Here is a 20,323-nt window from a genome sequence, read left to right as displayed (position 1 = left end):
TAGTTTAGAATTAATTTTCTTGAAAATTACATGTTTAATAATGAAAATGTAAAAAATTAGGAATCATGCTTATCATTCTAGTAATTTTAAAAATAATCTTGAAAATTACATGTTTATGATAAACAAAATGATTTTGATTAAAAATGCCTTATAAAATCATTTTTGATGATATCATGCCTAATAAATTTATTTTTCGAAATTATGCATGATGATTTGAAGTAATGATGAGTTTTGGGTAATTTATGGTTTATTGATCTTGATGATTTCCATGATGATATTTGCTCTTTCAATTTTAAACTATGATGTATGGTTTTCATACCAAAAAAACTTTAACATTCTTATATGAAATCAATCACTTAAATGTAACACATAAAAAGGAAAATATATTATTGGATTTAAAATCATGAATCTATTTATGTTATGAATTTTGTGAACCATGAAATTGATTTTGATGGTTTGAATTTAATGGGTTTTATCGAAATCACGATCTTGATTTCTTGAGATTTATAACTTGATATCTTTTTTGAATCAAGATTTCTTACTCTTTATTCTCTTGCATTTTGTGAAAATTTTCAATATGAATCATAAGAGTTCTTATGCATGAATTGAAATCTTTTTCTCCTACGATTTACTAAAGAGAATATCTTTTTCAAAATTCATGACTTAAAATTTTATTTGAATATTTTTTATTATTTGATCTCCTAAGATCTCTCTTTGAATATTTAAAGAGAAGAATTTTCTAGATGAATCATGATTTTGATGATTAAAGATTTTATATACATGAATTGAGATCTTGTTCTCCTACAAGATTAAATGAATTTTATTTATATCATGATCTCCTAAGAATTCTTTTTGTTAATTTTTTAAAAGGAGATTTGTTAAAATGAATCATGTTTTCTCTTGATTTCTCAGAATTATAACTTGAAAAATTCTTTTTATAAGTCAAGATTGTTTACTATGATTCTTTCTTTTCGCTATTTGAGTTATCCAAAACGAATCATAATATGTCTCTTGATATTCACAATTTGTCTTCATGATTTATATATCTTATCACCAAAATTCTCTTGATATTTTTCATGTGATGATATGAAATTATGCATGAAATACTTTTGAATTTATGCAAACAAATGAGAAGTTATGATCATACATAATAGGATGTAATATAATTTGATATTTAGATACCATCATGATTTGAAATGCTATGATTTCTTGCCAAAATGATATATCATGAATGCATGAATATCAAGTATCATATGCCCATGGTAATTGATTTATTTATGTCTGAAGTAAGGAAATCATATGCAAAGTTTTGAAATTGTGCATATTGTAAATTGAAACCATAATGATGTACAAACATATTGAAATAATAATTGAAATATTAATATAATTATGAATGATGATTTGATATTATGCATGCAATAATTCAACTTATGATAATGATGCATACAATGATAAAATATTCATGATGAAAAATTATTTTGATATTCATAACTTGATTTTTTGATTATTCATCCTTTGTCATGATTTAAAAATTATTGTAAAAGGAAAAAAAGATACAAAATTGTATTCTTCCCCTCTCTTTGACAATGACAAAGAGGGAGATAGTTAGCTTGCTAGCTAGCTTGCACAAGTCAAGAAGATGCAAAAACTTGCTTGCTTGCTTGCACATCTAAAGAGAAGATGCAAACGTACTTCATGTAGCTTACTTCATGTAAAACATTGTATCTTGCTAGCTTGTTATCTTGCATTATTTTTCAAAAACTTGCTAGCCTTCATACTTCAAAGAGAAGTAACACTTGCCAAATTGCTAGCTTCATTGTTGTAAAATAATGTAAAATTTTACTAGCTTGCACTTTGCAAAGTAAACAAAAATGACACTTCTTAAAAGAGAAGAAAGAGCTTGCTATCTTGAACATCACTATCTTGCCAATCTCAAAAAGTAAAACTTGCAATTTGCATGTTGTAATAGAAAGCAAGAATCGCTAGCTTACACACTTCAACAAGAAAGCTATCTTGCATTTACTTTCGAAATTTTTACTAGCTTATATAAACTTGCTATCTTACTACCTTGCATATCTAAAACTTGATAGCTTGCATGATGTAGCACTTGCTAAATTTTTAAGCTTACAAATTACATGATGATAAATGCAATGTTTGACAGTATGTCTAAAATACTTGATAATTGAACTTCTCCTTTTCGTTGATGACAAAGGGGGAGAAGTATATTGATGTTATGCATGATTTTACCACGACATGTTGCTTGGATTTTTGAATCCAAGAGTTCAACTCAAATATGGCATATTGATAGGGGGAGTTTGTTTAAACTCTGGGAGTTATGGTTACCTCCGTCATCAATTGGTTGTCATCATAAAAAAGAGAGAGATTGTTGAATCTCAAATTTTGATGATGAAACCAATTCATAAGTGTTTATGATTTAATCTGTATTTTGAGTGATGTAGGATGCTTCGATCAGGGAAAGACAATTAAAGCAGGAAGAATCATGATGGGTCGGAGGAAAATATGTCAGAAGATTGGATGTCGGGTTGGAGGTTCGGTCAACGTATCGACAGAAGGCTTCGGGCCATGGATTCGGGCATCAAGCTAAGAAGAGCAGATATTACGCCAAGGATATCAGAGTTACGAGGTCAACTGGTCGATTGGGCAATAGGCCACAAGAGAGGATGATACGCCGAAGAATCGGACGAAGTGTCGAGGGACCAATGACATGCCGAACGACATGATTCATCCTTAGTAATAATTGTCTAGATTGAAGTGTGTTTTTATATGCAGAATTAACTACGATAGCAAGGCATAAAGCAAAATGAAGTCCTGTAGTCAAGAATGTGATTTCGTTGGGAGTTTGAGAGTTCGTTGGAAGTCCGGACGTTCATCAAAAATTCTATCGGAACCAACCGAGAAGTCTAGGAGCTTGCCAAAGAAGCTCATCGAAACTCACCAAGAAGATCATCGTGAAGTCCAGGAGCTTGCCGGGAGACCGTCGGAAGTTCACCAAAAGATCGCCGGAAACTCGCGGGAAGAAATCAGACTTACCTTGCTTAGATTATGTCTTAGGAATCGTAGTTAGCACATAATTGGAGTTGGGATTGGGAGGTAATCTCATCAACTCTGTTTGGGGCCAATTGGGCCCAAAGTTGGGTTGGTTTGGGCCGGATTCAAGGCCCAACTAGGGTGCTAAAACCCTAGCCGGCGTTGGCACCACTTGGGGAACAACACCCCAGGAACCGCCTGTTCGACGGTGGTACCCTAGGAACCCCAGGAACCACCTGTTTGGTGGTGTTATCGCCCAGCTGTAGATCTTGCGACGGTAGTACCGCCCAGCTGTAGATCTTGCGGCGGTAGTACCGCCCAGGAACGATGGTGGTACCGCTTGTATCTAGGAAACCCAGGATGAGATGTTTTTAGGCTCCAAGTTTGAATCAACTTGAGGCCTATAAATACCCCTCTCATCCCTGGTTAACAAACATAAGCACAGAGAATTTAAAGAGGGAAAAACATTGTTGTAATCTCTTGTGAGAATCCTCCTCTTCTAGTCTAAGTGTTAGAATTGTTTGAGAGAGGAGTGAGTACTTATAAGGGTTGTCTCCTAAACCCAGTAAAAGGAGAAGAGGGGTGTAAGAAGGAGGTTGATCTTCACCTATTAAAGGAAGATTGATAGTGGATGTTGGTGGCCTCGACGGAAGAGGAATCAGAGGAGTGAATGTAGGTCACGATGACCGAACCACTATAAATCGGTTTGTATTTCTGTTTTTTATTTAGCTTAACTGCAAATTGCCTTCCTTGCTTTACATCAACTACACTTTCATATGCTTTCAATTTAAAGATATTTTCGAAACGATTTTCATGGAAATCAGATTTTATCGTATGAAGGTTTTTTTAAAACCGACATAATTTTTACTACTGCACTAAGTGCCGACTCGTTCCTAACAAATCCAAGCATCATCATTCAAAACCAAAAAATATATTTTATTACAAATATCATTAATGTCAATAGTATATATATTATTTTATTTTAGGAAAATTATATATGTGTTTTTATATGGTTTTTCAATAATGCAAGCATTTATTTCAAATCTAATGATGTATCATTTATCACACAATTGACTAATGCTAAAAAAATTATGCTTTAAGCTATCAACCAACAACACATCTTCAATCAAAAAGTTAGGTTTGTTACCTATGGTTCCTTTGCTAATGACATAACCTTCGTCTATGTAGGGAGCTTAGAGAATTTAGATGGATCTCCGATCATATGCCTTAAGCATCCACTATTAAGGTACCATCTCTTGCTCTTAGCTTGTGATGGTAAACATTTCTATAAAAAAGGGTGATTTTTAGGTAACCAATTTGACCTTGGGTATCTCAAAAATCGATCTACTCAATTTATCATTTTGCATAGAGTTCTATATGGTTCCTTTAGGAACCCAAATCAATTTGTGTGGATTATATCTCTTAAGTAGACATTTATAGGCAATATGTTTGAGTTTGCAACAAAAGTTACATTTGGTGAGGGGTGACACATGTAAGGTAAGACCTTTAACAAAGATGGTTAGATTTTTTTTAGTGTTACTCACAAAGCCGATTCCCATCTCTTCTATGAACATGATTTTTACTTACAAGGATCAGGTTTAAGGATTTGCTACCTATTTCAAATTTTTCTATGGTTTCATGTAGTGACAAATTCTCCTTTTTAAACTTCTCTAATTCATCACATTTTATCCAAGGAGCTAAACTATTATCATGTTCAATTTTTAATCTATCAAAATCATTAACAAGAGAGGCATTGTAATATCCCTCACTTTTGAAAATTATTAATAAAGATTTATTTATAAATCGGGGGACCTATATGTAAATATGGAAATTTCAAGGACTAAACTGTTAAGTTGCAAAAAGAAAAAAAAATAAAGGAAAACCGAAAATTCGGTTTTATCCCACCGCCTCCCACGCTCTCTGTTTCTCGAACAGAGGAGAAGCGGTGGGGCGTGGGTTTGTTTCTCGAACAGAGAGAGGAGCGGTGGAGCGTGGGGAGAAGAAGAGAGGAAGAAGAGGGAGAAGAGGAGAAGAAGAAGAAGAAGAAGAAAAAGAAGAGAGGAGAATAGCTGCGGCAAGGCTGCAGCGAGGAGGTGTGTGGCGTTGGGGAGGAAAAGGGAAAGAGGAGAAGAAGAGAAGGAGAAGAAGAGGGAAAAGAGAGGGAAGAGGGAGAGGAGCGAGAGGTGGCAGCAGCTAGGGCTGCAGCACCTCTGTTTCCTGCAGGTGGAAACAGAGGAGAGGTGTGGGGCGTTCGAAGAGGAGAAGAAGAAGAAGAGGAAGAGAAGAAGAAGAGGAAGCAGGAGAAGAGGTTGTGATGCCTCTGTTCCTGCAGAGGAAACAGAGGAGAGGGTGTGTGTGACGCCGGGGAGGAAAAGGGAATAGGAGAAGAAGAGAAGGAGAAGAGAGGGAAGAGGGAGAGGAGCGAGAGGTGGCAGCAGCTAGGGCTGCAGCACCTCTGTTTCCTGCAGGTGGAAACAGAGGAGAGGTGTGGGGCGTTCGAAGAGGAGAAGAAGAAGAAGAGGAAGAGAAGAGGAAGAGGAAGCAGGAGAAGAGGTTGTGATACCTCTGTTCCCTGCAGAGGAAACAGAGGAGAGGGTGTGTGTGACGCCGGGAAGAAGAAGGGGAGGAAGGAGAAGAAGAGAAGAAGAAGAAAGGAAGGAGAAGGAAGAGGAGAAGGGAAAGAAGTAGCTGCGGCTGCGGCTGTGGCAGCTGCAGCTATGGCAGGGAAAGAGGAAGAGAAAGGAAGAAGGGAAGGAGAGGAAGAAGAGAAGGGAAAGAAGGGGTTGCGGCTGCGGCGATGGCAGCTGCAGTTGGAAGAGAAGACGGGGAGGAAGGAGAAGAAGAGAAGAAGAAGAAAGGAAGGAGAAGGAAGAGGAGAAGGGAAAGAAGTAGCTGCGGCTGCGGCTGTGGCAGCTGCAGCTATGGCAGGGAAAGAGTAAGAGGAAGGAAGAGAAGGGAAGGAGAGGAAGAAGAGAAGGGAAAGAAGGGGCTGCGGCTGCGGCGATGGCGGCTGCAGTTGGAAGAGAAGAAGGAGAGGAAGATGAGCAGGGGAGGAAGAAGAGGCTGTGGCCGTGGCTGAGGCTGCGACTGCAGCAGTGCAGCCGGGAAAGAAGAGAAGGAAAGGAAGAAGAAGAGAAAGTAAAAGGGAAGAAGAGAGGAAGAGGAGAAGGAGAGGCAGCTGTGGCAGTGGCAGCTGCAGCTGGAAGAGAAGGAGAGGAAATAGAGCAGGGGAGAAAGAAAAGGCTGCGGTTGAGGTGGCTGCGGCCATGGTTGCGACTGCGACTGCGGCAGTTGCAGCTGGGAAAGAAAAGAAAGGAAAGGGGGAAAAAGGGGCTGCGATTGTGGCAGCGGCAGCGGCGGCGGTTGTGGCAGCTGCGTTTGGGAAAGAAAAAGAAGGAATGAGAGTAAGAGAGAGCAAGTGATTGTGCCTCGATGTTCGACACGTGGTGTAGTTGCGAAGAAAGGAAGAAAACAGGAGCACAAAACGAAACAGAGAGAGGACACGGAGAAAAAGTAGAAGGATTTGGGCTGGCACCTTCTTTGGATCTTCGGATCGAAATCTTTGAAAGGCAAGTGTTCTAACCTTTTCTATTGCAAGCTTTCTAATCTTTTCTCTTGCAAGTTTCCCGCTTGTTTCGATCCTTTCTATTGCAAGTTCCCTGTTCGTTTCTCCTATAATTGCTCTGATATGTCTTATTGCAAGTTCCCTGATCGTTTCTCCTATAATTGCTTTGATATTTCTTATTGCAAGTATCCTGATCTTTCCTCACTGTCAATTTTATCTCCACATTTGCTTTGAATATGAGGAACTTTGAATTGTTCTAGCCTTGCATTTGATATATCTCCTGTTTAGACGTAACGATTCGAATCTGTGCAACTTCTGAGATTCTGACCTTTTGATACCGAGCTGCCTATAAGTCTTTGTTGGAAACTCTGATTTGTTCAAAACTGATTTCATTGGAAACTAGACTCGTAGACCTTTCTTTGATATATGGATTGAAAAATTTGGAATCCAAACACCTATCCAGTTATCTATTGAATCTGACATTATGAATTCTGCCAACAGAGATTTTGTTCTACGACACTTGCTTACCAAATTATTTGTAACTCTCTCTGTTGGACAGTTCAATTCATATGAAGCCTGTCTTATCTGAAAGTATTATCCAATGATTATTTCTGAGTAAATTGGAGCACGATTGATAGTTTGAATCATTTGTTCAATGTGCCTTCTGTATTCTGCCAGAAATCGAGCTTTGGTCGATTTCGCGTACTCTGTTCCATTCCTTTGATACTTGAATTCGTTTAACCTTCTTATTTGAATTGAGCTAGCTATAATTGGATTCCCTGTACACTCTTGCTTCCTTTTTCTTTCCTAAAATGAATACTTTTGTGAGAGATTTGTTCCTTGCATCACATTGCTTTTGAAAAGGCACATGTACGTTTGGTTGTTCCGCGTGTGCTTCCGATATATGCTACTTATTGTTGAAACTGCCCTTTTGTACTCTGGTGTGTGGGATTGTCTGGACCTTTGCCAGAAATGGTAAAGGGTATGCGCTGATTTGCCCGCTTTGTGGGATATTCTGGTATGCGCTTATTTGCCCGCTTTGTGGGGTCCCGCTTTGTGGGATATTGCTTAGAGCCTGCGATGCTCTGCCGGCCCCCTTTGACTTCACCTAGACGTGGGTGGATGGAGCTCCCAGACGTGGGAGACTTTTGTCAGGTGGTCATTCAGAAATGGATGAATCACATTCTGACTGAGATCCCACTACACCTTCTGTATGTTTGATATGATATCCAGAGCTTTGGTTATGTGTTTCTGTACAAGCTTTGGATAAGATTGATATGTTTGCAACGTCAAAGACGACGTTTGAGCTTCTGTACGATATTTGTTTTTGTTATGCTCTGAAATGCTTCATTCAATGATAATATGCTTCGAAATGTTCCATATGTCGTTGATATGCTCCGGAACATTTCATCTGCCATTGATATGCTCCAATTACTCTGTGCTCCATTTGTTATGAACTGATATGTTCTGAAATGTCCTATCTGCCATTGATAAGCTCCGATATGTTTCCTTTGTTACTGATATGCTCCAATTACTCTGTGCTCCATTTGCTATGAACTGATATGTTCTGAATTGTCCTATCTGCCATTGATAAGCTCCGATATGTTTCCTTTGTTATTGATATGCTCCCATTACTTTGTGCTCCATTTGCTATGAACTGATATGTTCTGAAATGTCCTATCTGCCATTGATAAGCTCCGATATGTTTCCTTTGTTACTGATATGCTTCAATTACTCTGTGCTCCATTTGCTATGAACTGATATGTTCTGAAATGTCCTATCTGCCATTGATATGTTCCAATTACTCTATGCTCCATTCGTTATGGATCAAATATGTTTTGAATGACATGATACGTATGATTTGGTATCTATCGAGATGGTATCCTTGAGAATTCTTGTATTCTGCCTTGCATTATGATACCTTACTCGTTTGAAACCGTTCCTTTTGTTCTGAATATGCTTTGTCACTTGCTGAGCCGTTTTTGGCTCACTCCGTTGTTATATAAATCTTTCAGGTCAGCTTGTCACTCTTCGAGATGTTGATTTGGGCTGAGGCAGTGGATAGCTATTCAGAATTATGGGCAAGTCTGGGTGGTTATTATGATATTGTTGTATAAGTATGTTTTGTATGTAATGAAATGTTGTCGATGAATCGAAATGGATATACTGTGTAAAAGTGTTAGAAGATCTCTCTTATTTGGAATTTCGGAATGTTAAGTCTAATTTATGACGATATGAACTTGTGGTGAATAGTTGGAGTTCTGATTGTATAATTTATTTAGCTTGTGGATTTATAAATGTTGTTCATGTTTGTCAAGTTGGCTTGGGTTGCCATAAATGTGAATTATCGAGTGATGTGATATATGATTTTAAAATGCACAGGTTTTATGGATGTGAATTTGATTGAATGTTTTTCAGTGTCCTCAAACGTTAGTTTGGATCCTGGATGGATTGGTCTGTGTTGAAATTGTTTTAAAAATTATAGATATTTTGAGGGGCGTGACAGGCATGCTCCTTTTTTAATAGTTTATACTTTTTACTAACTAATTTACATTCATCAAATAATTCATGAAAAGCACTTAAAAGATCATCGAAAGATAAATTTACATCTAATGAACTGCTTATCTCATCTCTGATAGCCATTAGTGCGTAGTTAGCGATCTCTTTATTGCTTTGTTCTTTGCCTTCGGAATCGCTCAAGTCATCTCACATTGCTTTGAGCGCCTTCTTCTTCTTTAATTGCTTCTTCTTTACTTGGGGATATTTGCTTTTGAAATATCCCGACTTTTTGCATTCGTAGCATATAACTTGTTCTTTCTTAGGTTCAATTATATTTTTAGTGTTATTTTTAAATTTATTTCTTTTTATGAATTTTTTGAACTTTATTGCCAAGAGTGCCAAGTCATCATCATAGTCCCCATTACTTAAATTTTTTTCAAGTGGTCTTCACAAGTTCTTAGTGTCATATCTTTCTTATTCTTTGGAAGGTTATTCTCAAGCTCTTCATGAGCATTGCAAGTGATCTCATAGGTCATTAGTGACCCGATAAGTTATTCGAGAGGAAAGTTATTCAAATCCTTAGCCTCTTGAATGACTGTTATATTAGGGTCCCAACTCTTTGGAAGGGATCTCAAGATTTTGTTAACAAGTTTAAAATTTAAAAAATATTTGCTAAGAGCTTTTAAACTATTGACAACATCCATAAAACAGGTGAATATGTCGACAATAGTTTTACTTGGCATCATCCGAAATAATTCATAAGTATGAACTAAAAGATTTATCTTCAACTCTTTTACTCTACTAGTGCATTCGTGAGTGATTTCGAGTGTGTGCTAAATATCAAAAGTCGTTTCATAAATAGACACTCGATTGAACTCATTTTTATCTAAAGCGCAAAACAAGGTATTCATAGCCTTAACATTTAAAGTGAAAGTCTTCTTTTCTAACTCATTTCAATCATTCATCGGAAGAGAAGACTTTTGAAAGTCATGTTCTACAATGTTACATAATTCAAAATCCATAGAAATTAGAAAAATCCTCATTTTAGTCTTCCAATAGGTATAATCTATCCCATTGAACATGGGTGGACATGTAATTGAAAAGTCTTCTCTTCCAATGAACGATTGGAATGCCATCTCTCTTGGGTTTCAAACCAAACCGAGAGTGACCTTGCTCTGATACCAATTGTTAGGATCAAGAGCGACACAGGGGGGGGGGGTGGTGAATTATTGTAGTGGAAAAAGTCATCGGTTTTGTAAAATATTCATTCGTTGAAAATCAATATCGGAAAGTGCTTGACTTTAGAGTAAATGAACTAACAATTAACTTAGAAAGTAATGGCAGTAATAAAAAGCAGAATGGAAATGAGTACATCAGAATTTGTAGTGGTTCGGTTGTTGTGACCTATATCCACTTCTGATTCCTCCTCCGTCGAGGTCACCGACATCCACTAATGGTCTTCTTTTAATAGGCAAAGACCAACCACCTCTTTACAATACTTTCTACTTTTTATGGGTTTAGGATATAACCCTTACAGGCCTCACACCTCTCTCGAATGGTCATCACACTAGAAAGGGAGGAGGAGGGCTCTTTGCACTTTTACAACACTTTCACACCCTAAGACTTCAATATTTTGTTCACAATTTCATGCCTTTTCATGGAGAAAAGGGTAGGATATTTATAGGCCCCAATGGCTTTAGAATTGGAGCAAAAAATTGTCATATCTCTGGATTTCGAGGTACTAGCGGTACCACTACCATTATTGGGTGGTACCATCGCCCAGTCTGGGCGGTACCGCTGCTTAACAGAGCTCAAACACTGAGCTCTGGCAGTACCACTGCCCAGAGCACTTGGGAGACTGAGTCCCAAGCGCCTAGAGCCCAGAGCCCAAAGCTCCTACTGACCCTGACTTCATGTGCTGAATGGGCTGTTCAACTGGCCCAATTCAGCCCTATTAAGAGTCCAGTTGGTCCCTAATTAAGTTAGTGAGATTACCTCCTAATCTTAACTCAACTTATGGTCTAATTATGATAATTAAGATATTTAAACAAACAATATCTGTTTGGAATGTCAATTATTCTCGATGAACTTTCGGCGAACTTCTCGACGAACTTCTAGTGAACTCCCGACGAACTCTCAGCGAACTCCCAATGAAATCTCAACGAAATTCTGGCAAACTCTCGGTGAGCTCCCGACGAACTCTCGGCGAGTCTTCTGATAAACTTTCGGCACATCATCTAAATCTTCGACGTATCATATGATCTTTGACTCCGGCGCAATATTTGCTTTATGCCTTACTACTATTATAGTTAATCCTGTACACTTATCTCAACATATAGATTAGATCAAATAATTTATCAATTGATTTCATCATTAAAATCCAAGATTCAACAGTCTCTTCCTCCTAGAGTTAGAAGTTTTTTAATGGAGGAGTTGCTAGTCATAGGTGCCCTATAAGCCAATCAAGTAGTGATGACATGTGTGACTTGACACATAATATTTTAGCTTATTATTATTTAATATTTTATTACTTTATATTGCTTGTTACATAAAAATATTGTGAGGTCCATGGATCTGTGCAATGGGAATCAGATCATGATGAGATCACAATAATGAGACGGATTCACATTTAAACATAGATCCTAAATAATCCCGATCATAGGTTACTCGAGAGGGACATCAAGATAACCAGATAGACTGGTGTGCTCTATACCTATCCATATGATGGATGCAGTTGATCTCATAGCTACTCGTGTCGGGACACTAGGGATACAGTGCAGGTGCTCATTGGAGAATGAGTTCATTGATTGATCTGCTCATGGAATGTTGGATGGTTGATGATGCCTTATTGTTAGACAATGATTCTGTCATCCTAGTGGTGGATTTAGTTCTTAGACTTGAGATACTAAGGATGTCCTGTATGAGTACTCCACTCTTTGATATATGACTTATAGGTCTGGAGGTTCCAAATCTAGTACAACTGCTCATCGGGAGTGGTAGCCAACCTTATGAGGGCTATTGAGTGTCGATAGAGGATCATATGCTCTCGGTGTCATGATAGGAATATCCCATATGTTCATGCTTAGATAAATCCCTAGCTAGGGTCATTTAGATTGAGAGAGAAAGAGTTCTTTGGGAGAATCCGATTATAGCGAGACTTGAGTAGAAACTGTATGGGCCTGATAGTACCATGCCCCCTATATAGTCTCTAGGGTATTAGATAGATGAGAAACTATAGATATACTATAACTGAGGATCGATAGATCCAAATAATTAGATTCCTCTATATCGTTTGGGGACTACGGCGTAGTGGCCTAGTACTTCCGCAATCGATGAGTCGAGTGAATTATTATGGAGACAATAATTCACTGAGCTAGAAGGAGTTCAAACAGGTATGATTCATAACCAACTCAATATTAGGCCTAGAGGGTCACACACATATGACATGTATTACAACGAGTAGAGGTTCAGATATGATATATCCGTTGGAGCCCCTATCTTATTGGATATCCAATAAGCCCCTAAATTATTGGATCATATGGATAAGATCCAATAAGAGCCAATTAGAGATTATAGGGTAGAGACCCACTAATCTAAGAGGCTTGGGTACTTGGATGGAGATCTAGTACCTAATATGGTAGGATCCATTATGGTTAAGTTGACGGGGGCCTCTATAAATAGGAGGGAACCAAAGACCAATAGGCAAGAGGTTCTTTTCGCCTGCCTCCAATTTATTTCTCATTTATTGTTAGGCTTGTGTGCTTGTGGCTAAGTTATAATTACATAAGGAGGCACAGCAGGAGCGTGTAAGCAATAGCGGAACCCACGAGGCCGAGATGAACGATCACAACACATGAAGATACGTCAAGATCCTAACAGAACCGACAAGGATGAGATGGATGATCACAAGGCATGGAGATGCATAGTTGCATACATAGATCTTAATGTGATTGATTAAGCTTATTGGCTCGGACTTGATCATATTAGGAAGTGGTCCATGATCATCTGGTGTGGTTGCTCATATGATGTGTGATTGATTATACACCTACTAGATATGTATATATATTTACATACGATGTATATATATATATATATAATATGTATGTGTGTGATACATTACATTAGGAGACTGAATCAAAATCTCCTCTCTCGATAATATTAAGTCGGTAAACGTGAGGCAATTAGATTGACCCATGTGGCCTTCCATCGTTATAGGTAGGGACTGATTCCTGATGTAGGTTGAGTTAGTCGAGTCCCTCGAGGCTCACCTATGTTGTGATTCGCTATCTTGCTTACGATATAGAGATATTACTGGTGACCTGAGGACATTGTATGCTTGGTAATGAAGGTGTTGACTTAACCGAATATCATGGTTAGTCGAGTCCCTCAAGGCCATGATGGTTTGGAGACCGAATAGGATATGAATCACAAGGAGTTGTGATCGGTAAGAGTTGCCTACCTTTTGAGCTTAGTGTGATTGGTCGAGTCCCTCGAGGTTATATTAAGACGTTGATTGGATCTCGATACCCACTAGAAGTTTGCCAAAGACTTCCGTTTCACGTGTTGTAGGTGTCGCATGACTCACTAGAAAAATAGTGGGAATAGATTAAGATAAAAGTCTATATCTTATTTGTTTTTTTATGAAATCTGTATGTTATTTATTTCTTCTGCATCTTTATTTTCAGAAAATGTCACTTTCAAATCCCTTACATAGCATACTTGATGTCAATTGCCTCATTGGTCCAAATTATACGGATTAGCTCTATAACTTGAGAATTATTCTCACGGTGGAGAAAATCACATATGTTCTTGATACAGTGATGCTTATGCCTGAGGAAGGGGCAAGCGAGGATGAGATCGCTTGCTACGTGAAGTACATAGATGACTCCACTCTTGCTTAGTGTTACATGTTTGGCTCCATAATTTCTGAGTTATAGAGACAACATGAAAAGATGAATGTCAGATCCATTCTCCTACATGCCCACAAACTATTTGAGAAATAGGGAAGTACTCGACGATATGAGATATCCAAGAGCCTCTTCCGCGCTAGGATGACTGAGGGGACATCGATTCAGAACCATATCTTAAAGATGATTGAATGGATAGAGAAACTTATAGGTCTAGTAATGGTTCTAGAGGATAACCTATGTGTGGATCTTGTGCTTTAGTCCCTACCAGATTCCTTTTCATAGTTCATAATGAGTTTTAACATGAACAAGCTTGAGGTGACTCTCCCTAAGCTCCTCAATACATTGAGGGAGGCAGAGAGCACTATCAAGAAAGAGAAACTAGTTCCCTATACTAGTAAGACCATAAAGAAAAAGAAGACAGAAAAGTCCCTTAAGAAGGACAAGGGCAAGGGCAAATCCGGTAAAGCAAAGGTTGCTAAGAAAGACCCAACAAAGGATAAAGGTCTGTGCTTTCACTACAGCAAAGATTAGTATTGAGGAACTACAAAGAGTAACTGGTAGAGAGGGTGAAACAGAAGCTTGGAAAAGCTTCAGGTACATTCATGATCAGTCTCTATTTATCGAACTCTTATGATAATACATGAGTATTGGATACCGGTAGTGCTTATCACATTTATAATTTATTACAGATTCTGACAAAACTTAAGAGATTGGTGAGAGGCGAGATGAACCTCAAGATGGGTAATGGAGCAAAAGTTGCTACAGTAGTTGTTGGCGAGGTCACCCTACATTTGTCTGGTGGAGCTATTATTGCATTGGATGTATGTTATTTTATTCCTTCTATTATCAAAAATATTATTTTCATTTTATATTTGATAGTTAGTGGATATAAATTAGTTTTTGAGAATAATGGTTGTTCAATAATATTAGATGATGAGATCATCATGAAAGGAACATTGCATAATGGTTTGTTTATACTAGACACTGCTTCACATATCATGAATGTGTGTCTAAGAGAAAACGAGATGAGGTGAATAGTGCATACCCGTGGTATTATAGGCTAGGTTACATCCATGAGGGAAGGATTCAGAAGTTGCTAAATGATGGATATCTAGATCTATTCGACTATAAGTCATATATAACTTACGAGCCTTGCCTTCGTGGAAAACTATCCAACTCTCTTTTTAGTGAAACTGGAGAGAGAGTCACTGAGCTATTGGAACTCATACATAGTGATGTATGTAGACCCATGTCAACTCATGCCATAAGTGGTTACTCATACTTTATTACTTTTACTGATGATTTCTCAAGGTATGAATATGTGTACTTGATGAAGTATAAATCCGAGGCCTTTAAAAACTCAGAGTATAAGAATAAAGTAGAGAACTAGACTAGAAAGAGTATTAAGACTCTTTGATCTAATCGAAGAGATGAGTACTTGAGTACAGAGTTCACCTAGTTCCTTAAGGACCATGAGATCCTATCTCAATGGACGCCTCCTTATACACTTCAACTCAATGGTGTATATGAAAGGAGGAATCGTACACTGTTAGACATGGTGCGGTCCATGATGAGCTTCGCCAACCTACCCATCTTATTCTAGGGATACGCCTTAGAGACCATAGTTTATCTTCTGAACAGAGTTCCAACTAAGTCAGTAGTGTCTACATTATATGAGATATAGAAAGAAAAGAAACTCGATCTTATGATTGTTAAGATTTGGGGCTGCCTTGCACATGTTAAACGACACAACCCCGATAAGTTGAAATCAAGGATAGAGCAGTGCAAGTTTGTATGATACCCAAAGGAAACTTGTGGGTATTATTTCTATCATTCCGAGGACCAAAAGGTCTTTGTAGCCAAGAGAGTAGTGTTCCTTGAGAAGGAACACATTCTTAGCAGAGATAGTAGGAGCGTGATACAGTTGAGCGAGGTTGGAGAACCTAGCTTAAGCATCACTCAACAGCCCAAGTCTGTTCAGCTACCTAGCACACAAGTTCTGACTTTACGTTGGTCTAGCAGAGTATCCCATCCTCTTGAGAGATATGTGGGACATATTAGAGGAGAGGATACTGAGGATATTGATCCTCAGACCTATGAGGAGACTATTATGAGTATAAACTCTAGAAAATGGCAAGAAGCCATGAATTCTGAGATGGATTCCATGTACTCCAACATGGTTTGGAACCTAGTTGATGCACCTAAGACTATTATACTCATCAATTGCAAGTGGATCTTCAAGAAGAAGATCGGAGAAGATGAAAATGTAGAGACCTATAAAGCAAGGCTAGTGGCTAAAAGGTATCATCAAAGACAAGGTGTTGACTATGGCGAAACCTTCTCACCTGTAGTAATGCTAAAATCCATCGAAATTCTATTGGCTATTGCAGCATATGAGATCTGGAAAATAGACGTGAAAACTATGTTCCTAAATGGCAACCTCGAGGAAAAGATGTATATGATACAACTTAAGAGATTCATGTCCAAGAACTGCCCAGATAAGGTGTGTAGGTTGCTTAGGTCCATTTATAAACTAAAGTAAGCTTCCTGAAGTTGGAATATGAGATTTGATGAGGCAATCAAACCTTATGACTTCTTTAAGAATGAAAATAAGTCTTGTGTATACAAGAAAGTAAGTGAGAGCGCTATCACCTTCTTGGTATTATACGTGGATGACATCCTGATAATTCGGAATGATGTAGGAATGCTATCCATAGTAAATGCTTTGTTATCTAATACTTCTCCTAGAAGGACTTAGGGGAAGCATCATATATCTTAGGGATTCAGATCTATAGAGATAGATCCAAGAGGATACTTGGCTTGTTCTAATCCAAGTATATAGACACCATTGTCAAAAGGTTTGACATGAAAAATTCCAAGAGAGGTCTCATATCGATGAGATATGGGATATTGCTTTCTAGGAGTATGTCTCTAAAGACTCATATCGACCACAAAGGTGGAGTACATTGTTGCAGCAAAGGCATCAAAGGAGGGAGTCTGGATGAAGAAGTTCATCACAGATCTAGGAGTCGTGCTAGGCAATGAGGAGCTGATTCCCTTATATTGTGACAACAATGGGGTGGTTGCTTAAAAGAAGCAATGAGGAGCTGATTCCCTTATATTGTGACAACAATGGGGTGGTTGCTTAAAAGAAGGAACCCAGGTCTCATTAGAAGTCTAAGCACGTTCTAAGGAGGTTCCACCTGATCAAAGAGATCGTGACCCAAGGAGATGTTGTAGTACAAAGAGTTCCATCCGAATATAACATCACAGATCCATTGATAAAGCCATTGTCTTAGATTGTCTTTGAATGTCACAAGGGTCTGATGGGGATTAGACATAGAGGTGATTAGCTTCAGGTAGTGTGTGAGATTGCTAGTCATAGGTGCCCTACAAGCTAATTACGTGAGTGATGACATATGTGACTTAACACATAATCTTTTTACTTATTATTATTATTTGATATTTTATCACTTTATATTGCTTGTTGTATGAATATATTGTAATGTCCATGGATCTATGCAATGGGAATCTGATTATGATAAGATCACGATAAGGAGATCGATTCGCTTTTAAACACATATCCTAAATAATCCCGATCATAGGTAACTCGAGAGAGACATCGAGATAACCAGACAGATTGGTGTGCTGTATACCTGTCCATATGATGGATGCGGCTAGTCTCATAATTGTTTGTGTGAGGACACTAGGGACATAATGCAGGTGCTCATTGGAGAATTATTTCATTGAGATCCGCTCACGGAATGTTAGATGGTTGATGATGCCTTATTGTTAGACAACGATTCTATTGTCCCAGTGGTATCTAGTCCTTAGACTTGAGACACTAAGGATGTCCTGTATGAGTACTCCACTCTTTGATACCAGACTTATAGGTCTAGAGGTTCTAGATCTAGCACAACCGTTCATCGGGAATGGTAGCCAACCTTACGAGAGCTATTGAGTGTCGATAGAGGATCATCCACTATTGGTGTCATGAAAAGAATATCTCATGTATTCTTGCTCAAACAAATCCTGGCCAGGGCCATTCAGATTGAGAGAGAACGAGTTCTCTGAGAGAATTCGATTAGAGCAAGATCGAATAGAAATTACGTGGGTCTGATAGTACCATGCCCGGTATACGATCTCTAGGGTATTAAATAGATAAGGGACTATAAATACATAGTAACTAAGGACATATAGGTCCAAAGGATTGGATTCCCCTATATTGTTTGGGGACTACGGTGTAGTGGCCTTCCGCAATCGATGAGTCGAGTGAATTATTATGGATATAATAATTCACTAAGCCATAAGGAGTTCTAATAAGTATGACTCATGGCCAGCTCGATATTGGGGCTAGAGGGTCATACACATATGGCAGGCATTACGATGAGTAGCGGTTCGAATATGAGATATCCGTTGGAGCCCCTATCTTATTGGATATCCAATAAGCCCTTGAATTATTGGATCATATGAATGAGATCCAATAAGAGCCAATAAGAGATTATTGGGTAGAAACCCACTAATATAAGAGGCTTAGGTAGTTGGATGGATATCTAGTACCCAATATAGTAGGATCCATTAGGATTAAGTTGATAGGGGGCCTTTATAAGTAGGAGAAAACCAAAGACCTACAGACAAAAGGTTCTTTTTGGCTGCCTCCTCCTATTCTCCTCCCTCCCTCTCATCCTTACACTATAGCCCTTATTTGGGGCATGTGGACAGTAAGAAGGGGCAGCCCCTTCTTGATTGCATGGTACGCGCGAGGAAGAGTTTTGGACAGCGATTTGAGAAGCATCTTCGTAGCCCCTGGCGTGTGGATCACCGCTAGAGAGGAGGAAAGTTGACCTCCTTCATCCTCTCTCATATATTTGTAGGTTTTTAGGGATATATAATCTCTTTAGGTAATTCTCTTACATGTAGTTTTTTGGTTTTATGGGTTTTTGCATATCAACTTTTGCACGATGATGAAACCTTCTTTTATGCAGGAATTCTAGGATTTTATATTTTTGTTCTTCTACTGTGCATGTGATGTCACCCCAAATTTTTCAATAGGAGTGAGGTCTAAAAAAGAGGTGTAAAGGTTCTCTCTTGAGCTTGTAAAAAGGAGAAAGAGTTATAAGGGTAGTTGATCTTTGCCCATTGAAAAAAGATCGGTAGTGAAAGCCGGTGGCCTTGATTGAAGAGGAATTAGGAGTGGATGTAGGTCACTGTTAGAACCCTAGCGGATTCTAAGCTTGTGGTTGATCTCTTTAAGGGAACGACCTCCTTGGAACTCTATAGGGGTTCCTTCCTCCAAGTTGCTATTCAATGGCTGCTAAAAGATTCATCTATTGCTTATTAAAAGAGGATGAATACATGACTATTTATAGGGCTTATAAACCCCAACTCCTAATAGGACTCCTACTCAAGACTCTTACTTCTAATCAACTCCTAATAAGACTCCTACTTTGAGAAGCAACCTCCCAACTAACCCTAACCCTAGCCGGCCTCTTCACCTCTTTAATAGGGGTTGGCTAGGTAGGTTTTACATGAATGCCCCTTTCAATGAAACTCAATTAGGACTCTCTTAGCTATAGTCCTAATAGACCTACCCTCTTCAAATCAGCCTTATCCTCAAGGCTAACGATCCATGAATTCTGGGAATTTGATCTTTAAGTCGTCATAGTTCTCCCAAGTGGCATCTTCTGCTGATAGGTTCGCCCATTGTATTAGCACTTCAGTAGTGGGTCGTCATCATCGAGTCACGATCTGTTGATCAATAATGACACTCAGCTAGGTTTGGAGATCTTCTTGGGTAGTCATATTTGGTAGATGGCTTTGGGCTGTCTCATTTTGTCCCATCTTGAGCTTTAAACATGGCACATGGAAGACTGGATGGATTCGGGAGTTGGCGGGTAAGTCTAATATGTATGCTACCGCTCCAATGCACTCCAAAATTTGGTAGGGTTCATAGAACCAAGGTGAAAGCTTCATAGATGCTTTGGTCTGGACTGATGTTTGCTTGTATGGCTGGAGCCGGAGGAAGACCCAATCTCCTACTGAAAATTCTCTTTCACCTTTGTGTTGATCATTGTGTTGTTTCATCCTTGCTTGAGCTTTTCCTTGTGACGAGGGAAGCCCTTCGATGAAGTCCATTGATATATTAGTCCATATTGAGTCCGGGATGGGTAAGGGTTGCAGCTTTCCGGGACTTGCCATTATCTCGCCTTTATGTCGTTGACATACATCACATTATGCCACAAATTTAGCAATAATATTTTTCATCCCTCCCCAATAAAAATTTTGCTTAATTCTCTTATAG

General features: G+C 38.5%; 1 protein-coding gene across 1 annotated transcript; it reads left to right on the top strand.

The window, feature by feature from the left end:
- The first annotated feature begins 4,961 nt into the window (after window positions 1-4,961).
- LOC135645275 (uncharacterized) lies at window positions 4,962-8,930 on the top strand. The gene is made up of 2 exons (XM_065163495.1): window positions 4,962-6,617; window positions 8,629-8,930. Exon 1 carries the CDS (start codon window positions 6,052-6,054, stop codon window positions 6,448-6,450), a length of 399 nt encoding a protein of 132 aa, XP_065019567.1. The 5' UTR covers window positions 4,962-6,051; the 3' UTR covers window positions 6,451-6,617; window positions 8,629-8,930.
- The last annotated feature ends 11,393 nt before the right edge of the window (window positions 8,931-20,323 follow it).

The sequence above is a fragment of the Musa acuminata genome, chromosome BXJ3-8 (genome assembly GCF_036884655.1).
Source record: "Musa acuminata AAA Group cultivar baxijiao chromosome BXJ3-8, Cavendish_Baxijiao_AAA, whole genome shotgun sequence".
NCBI classification, from domain to species: domain Eukaryota; kingdom Viridiplantae; phylum Streptophyta; class Magnoliopsida; order Zingiberales; family Musaceae; genus Musa; species Musa acuminata.
The sequence above is the reverse complement of the archived record's forward strand: the minus strand, read 5'-3'. Positions and strand labels throughout refer to the sequence as shown.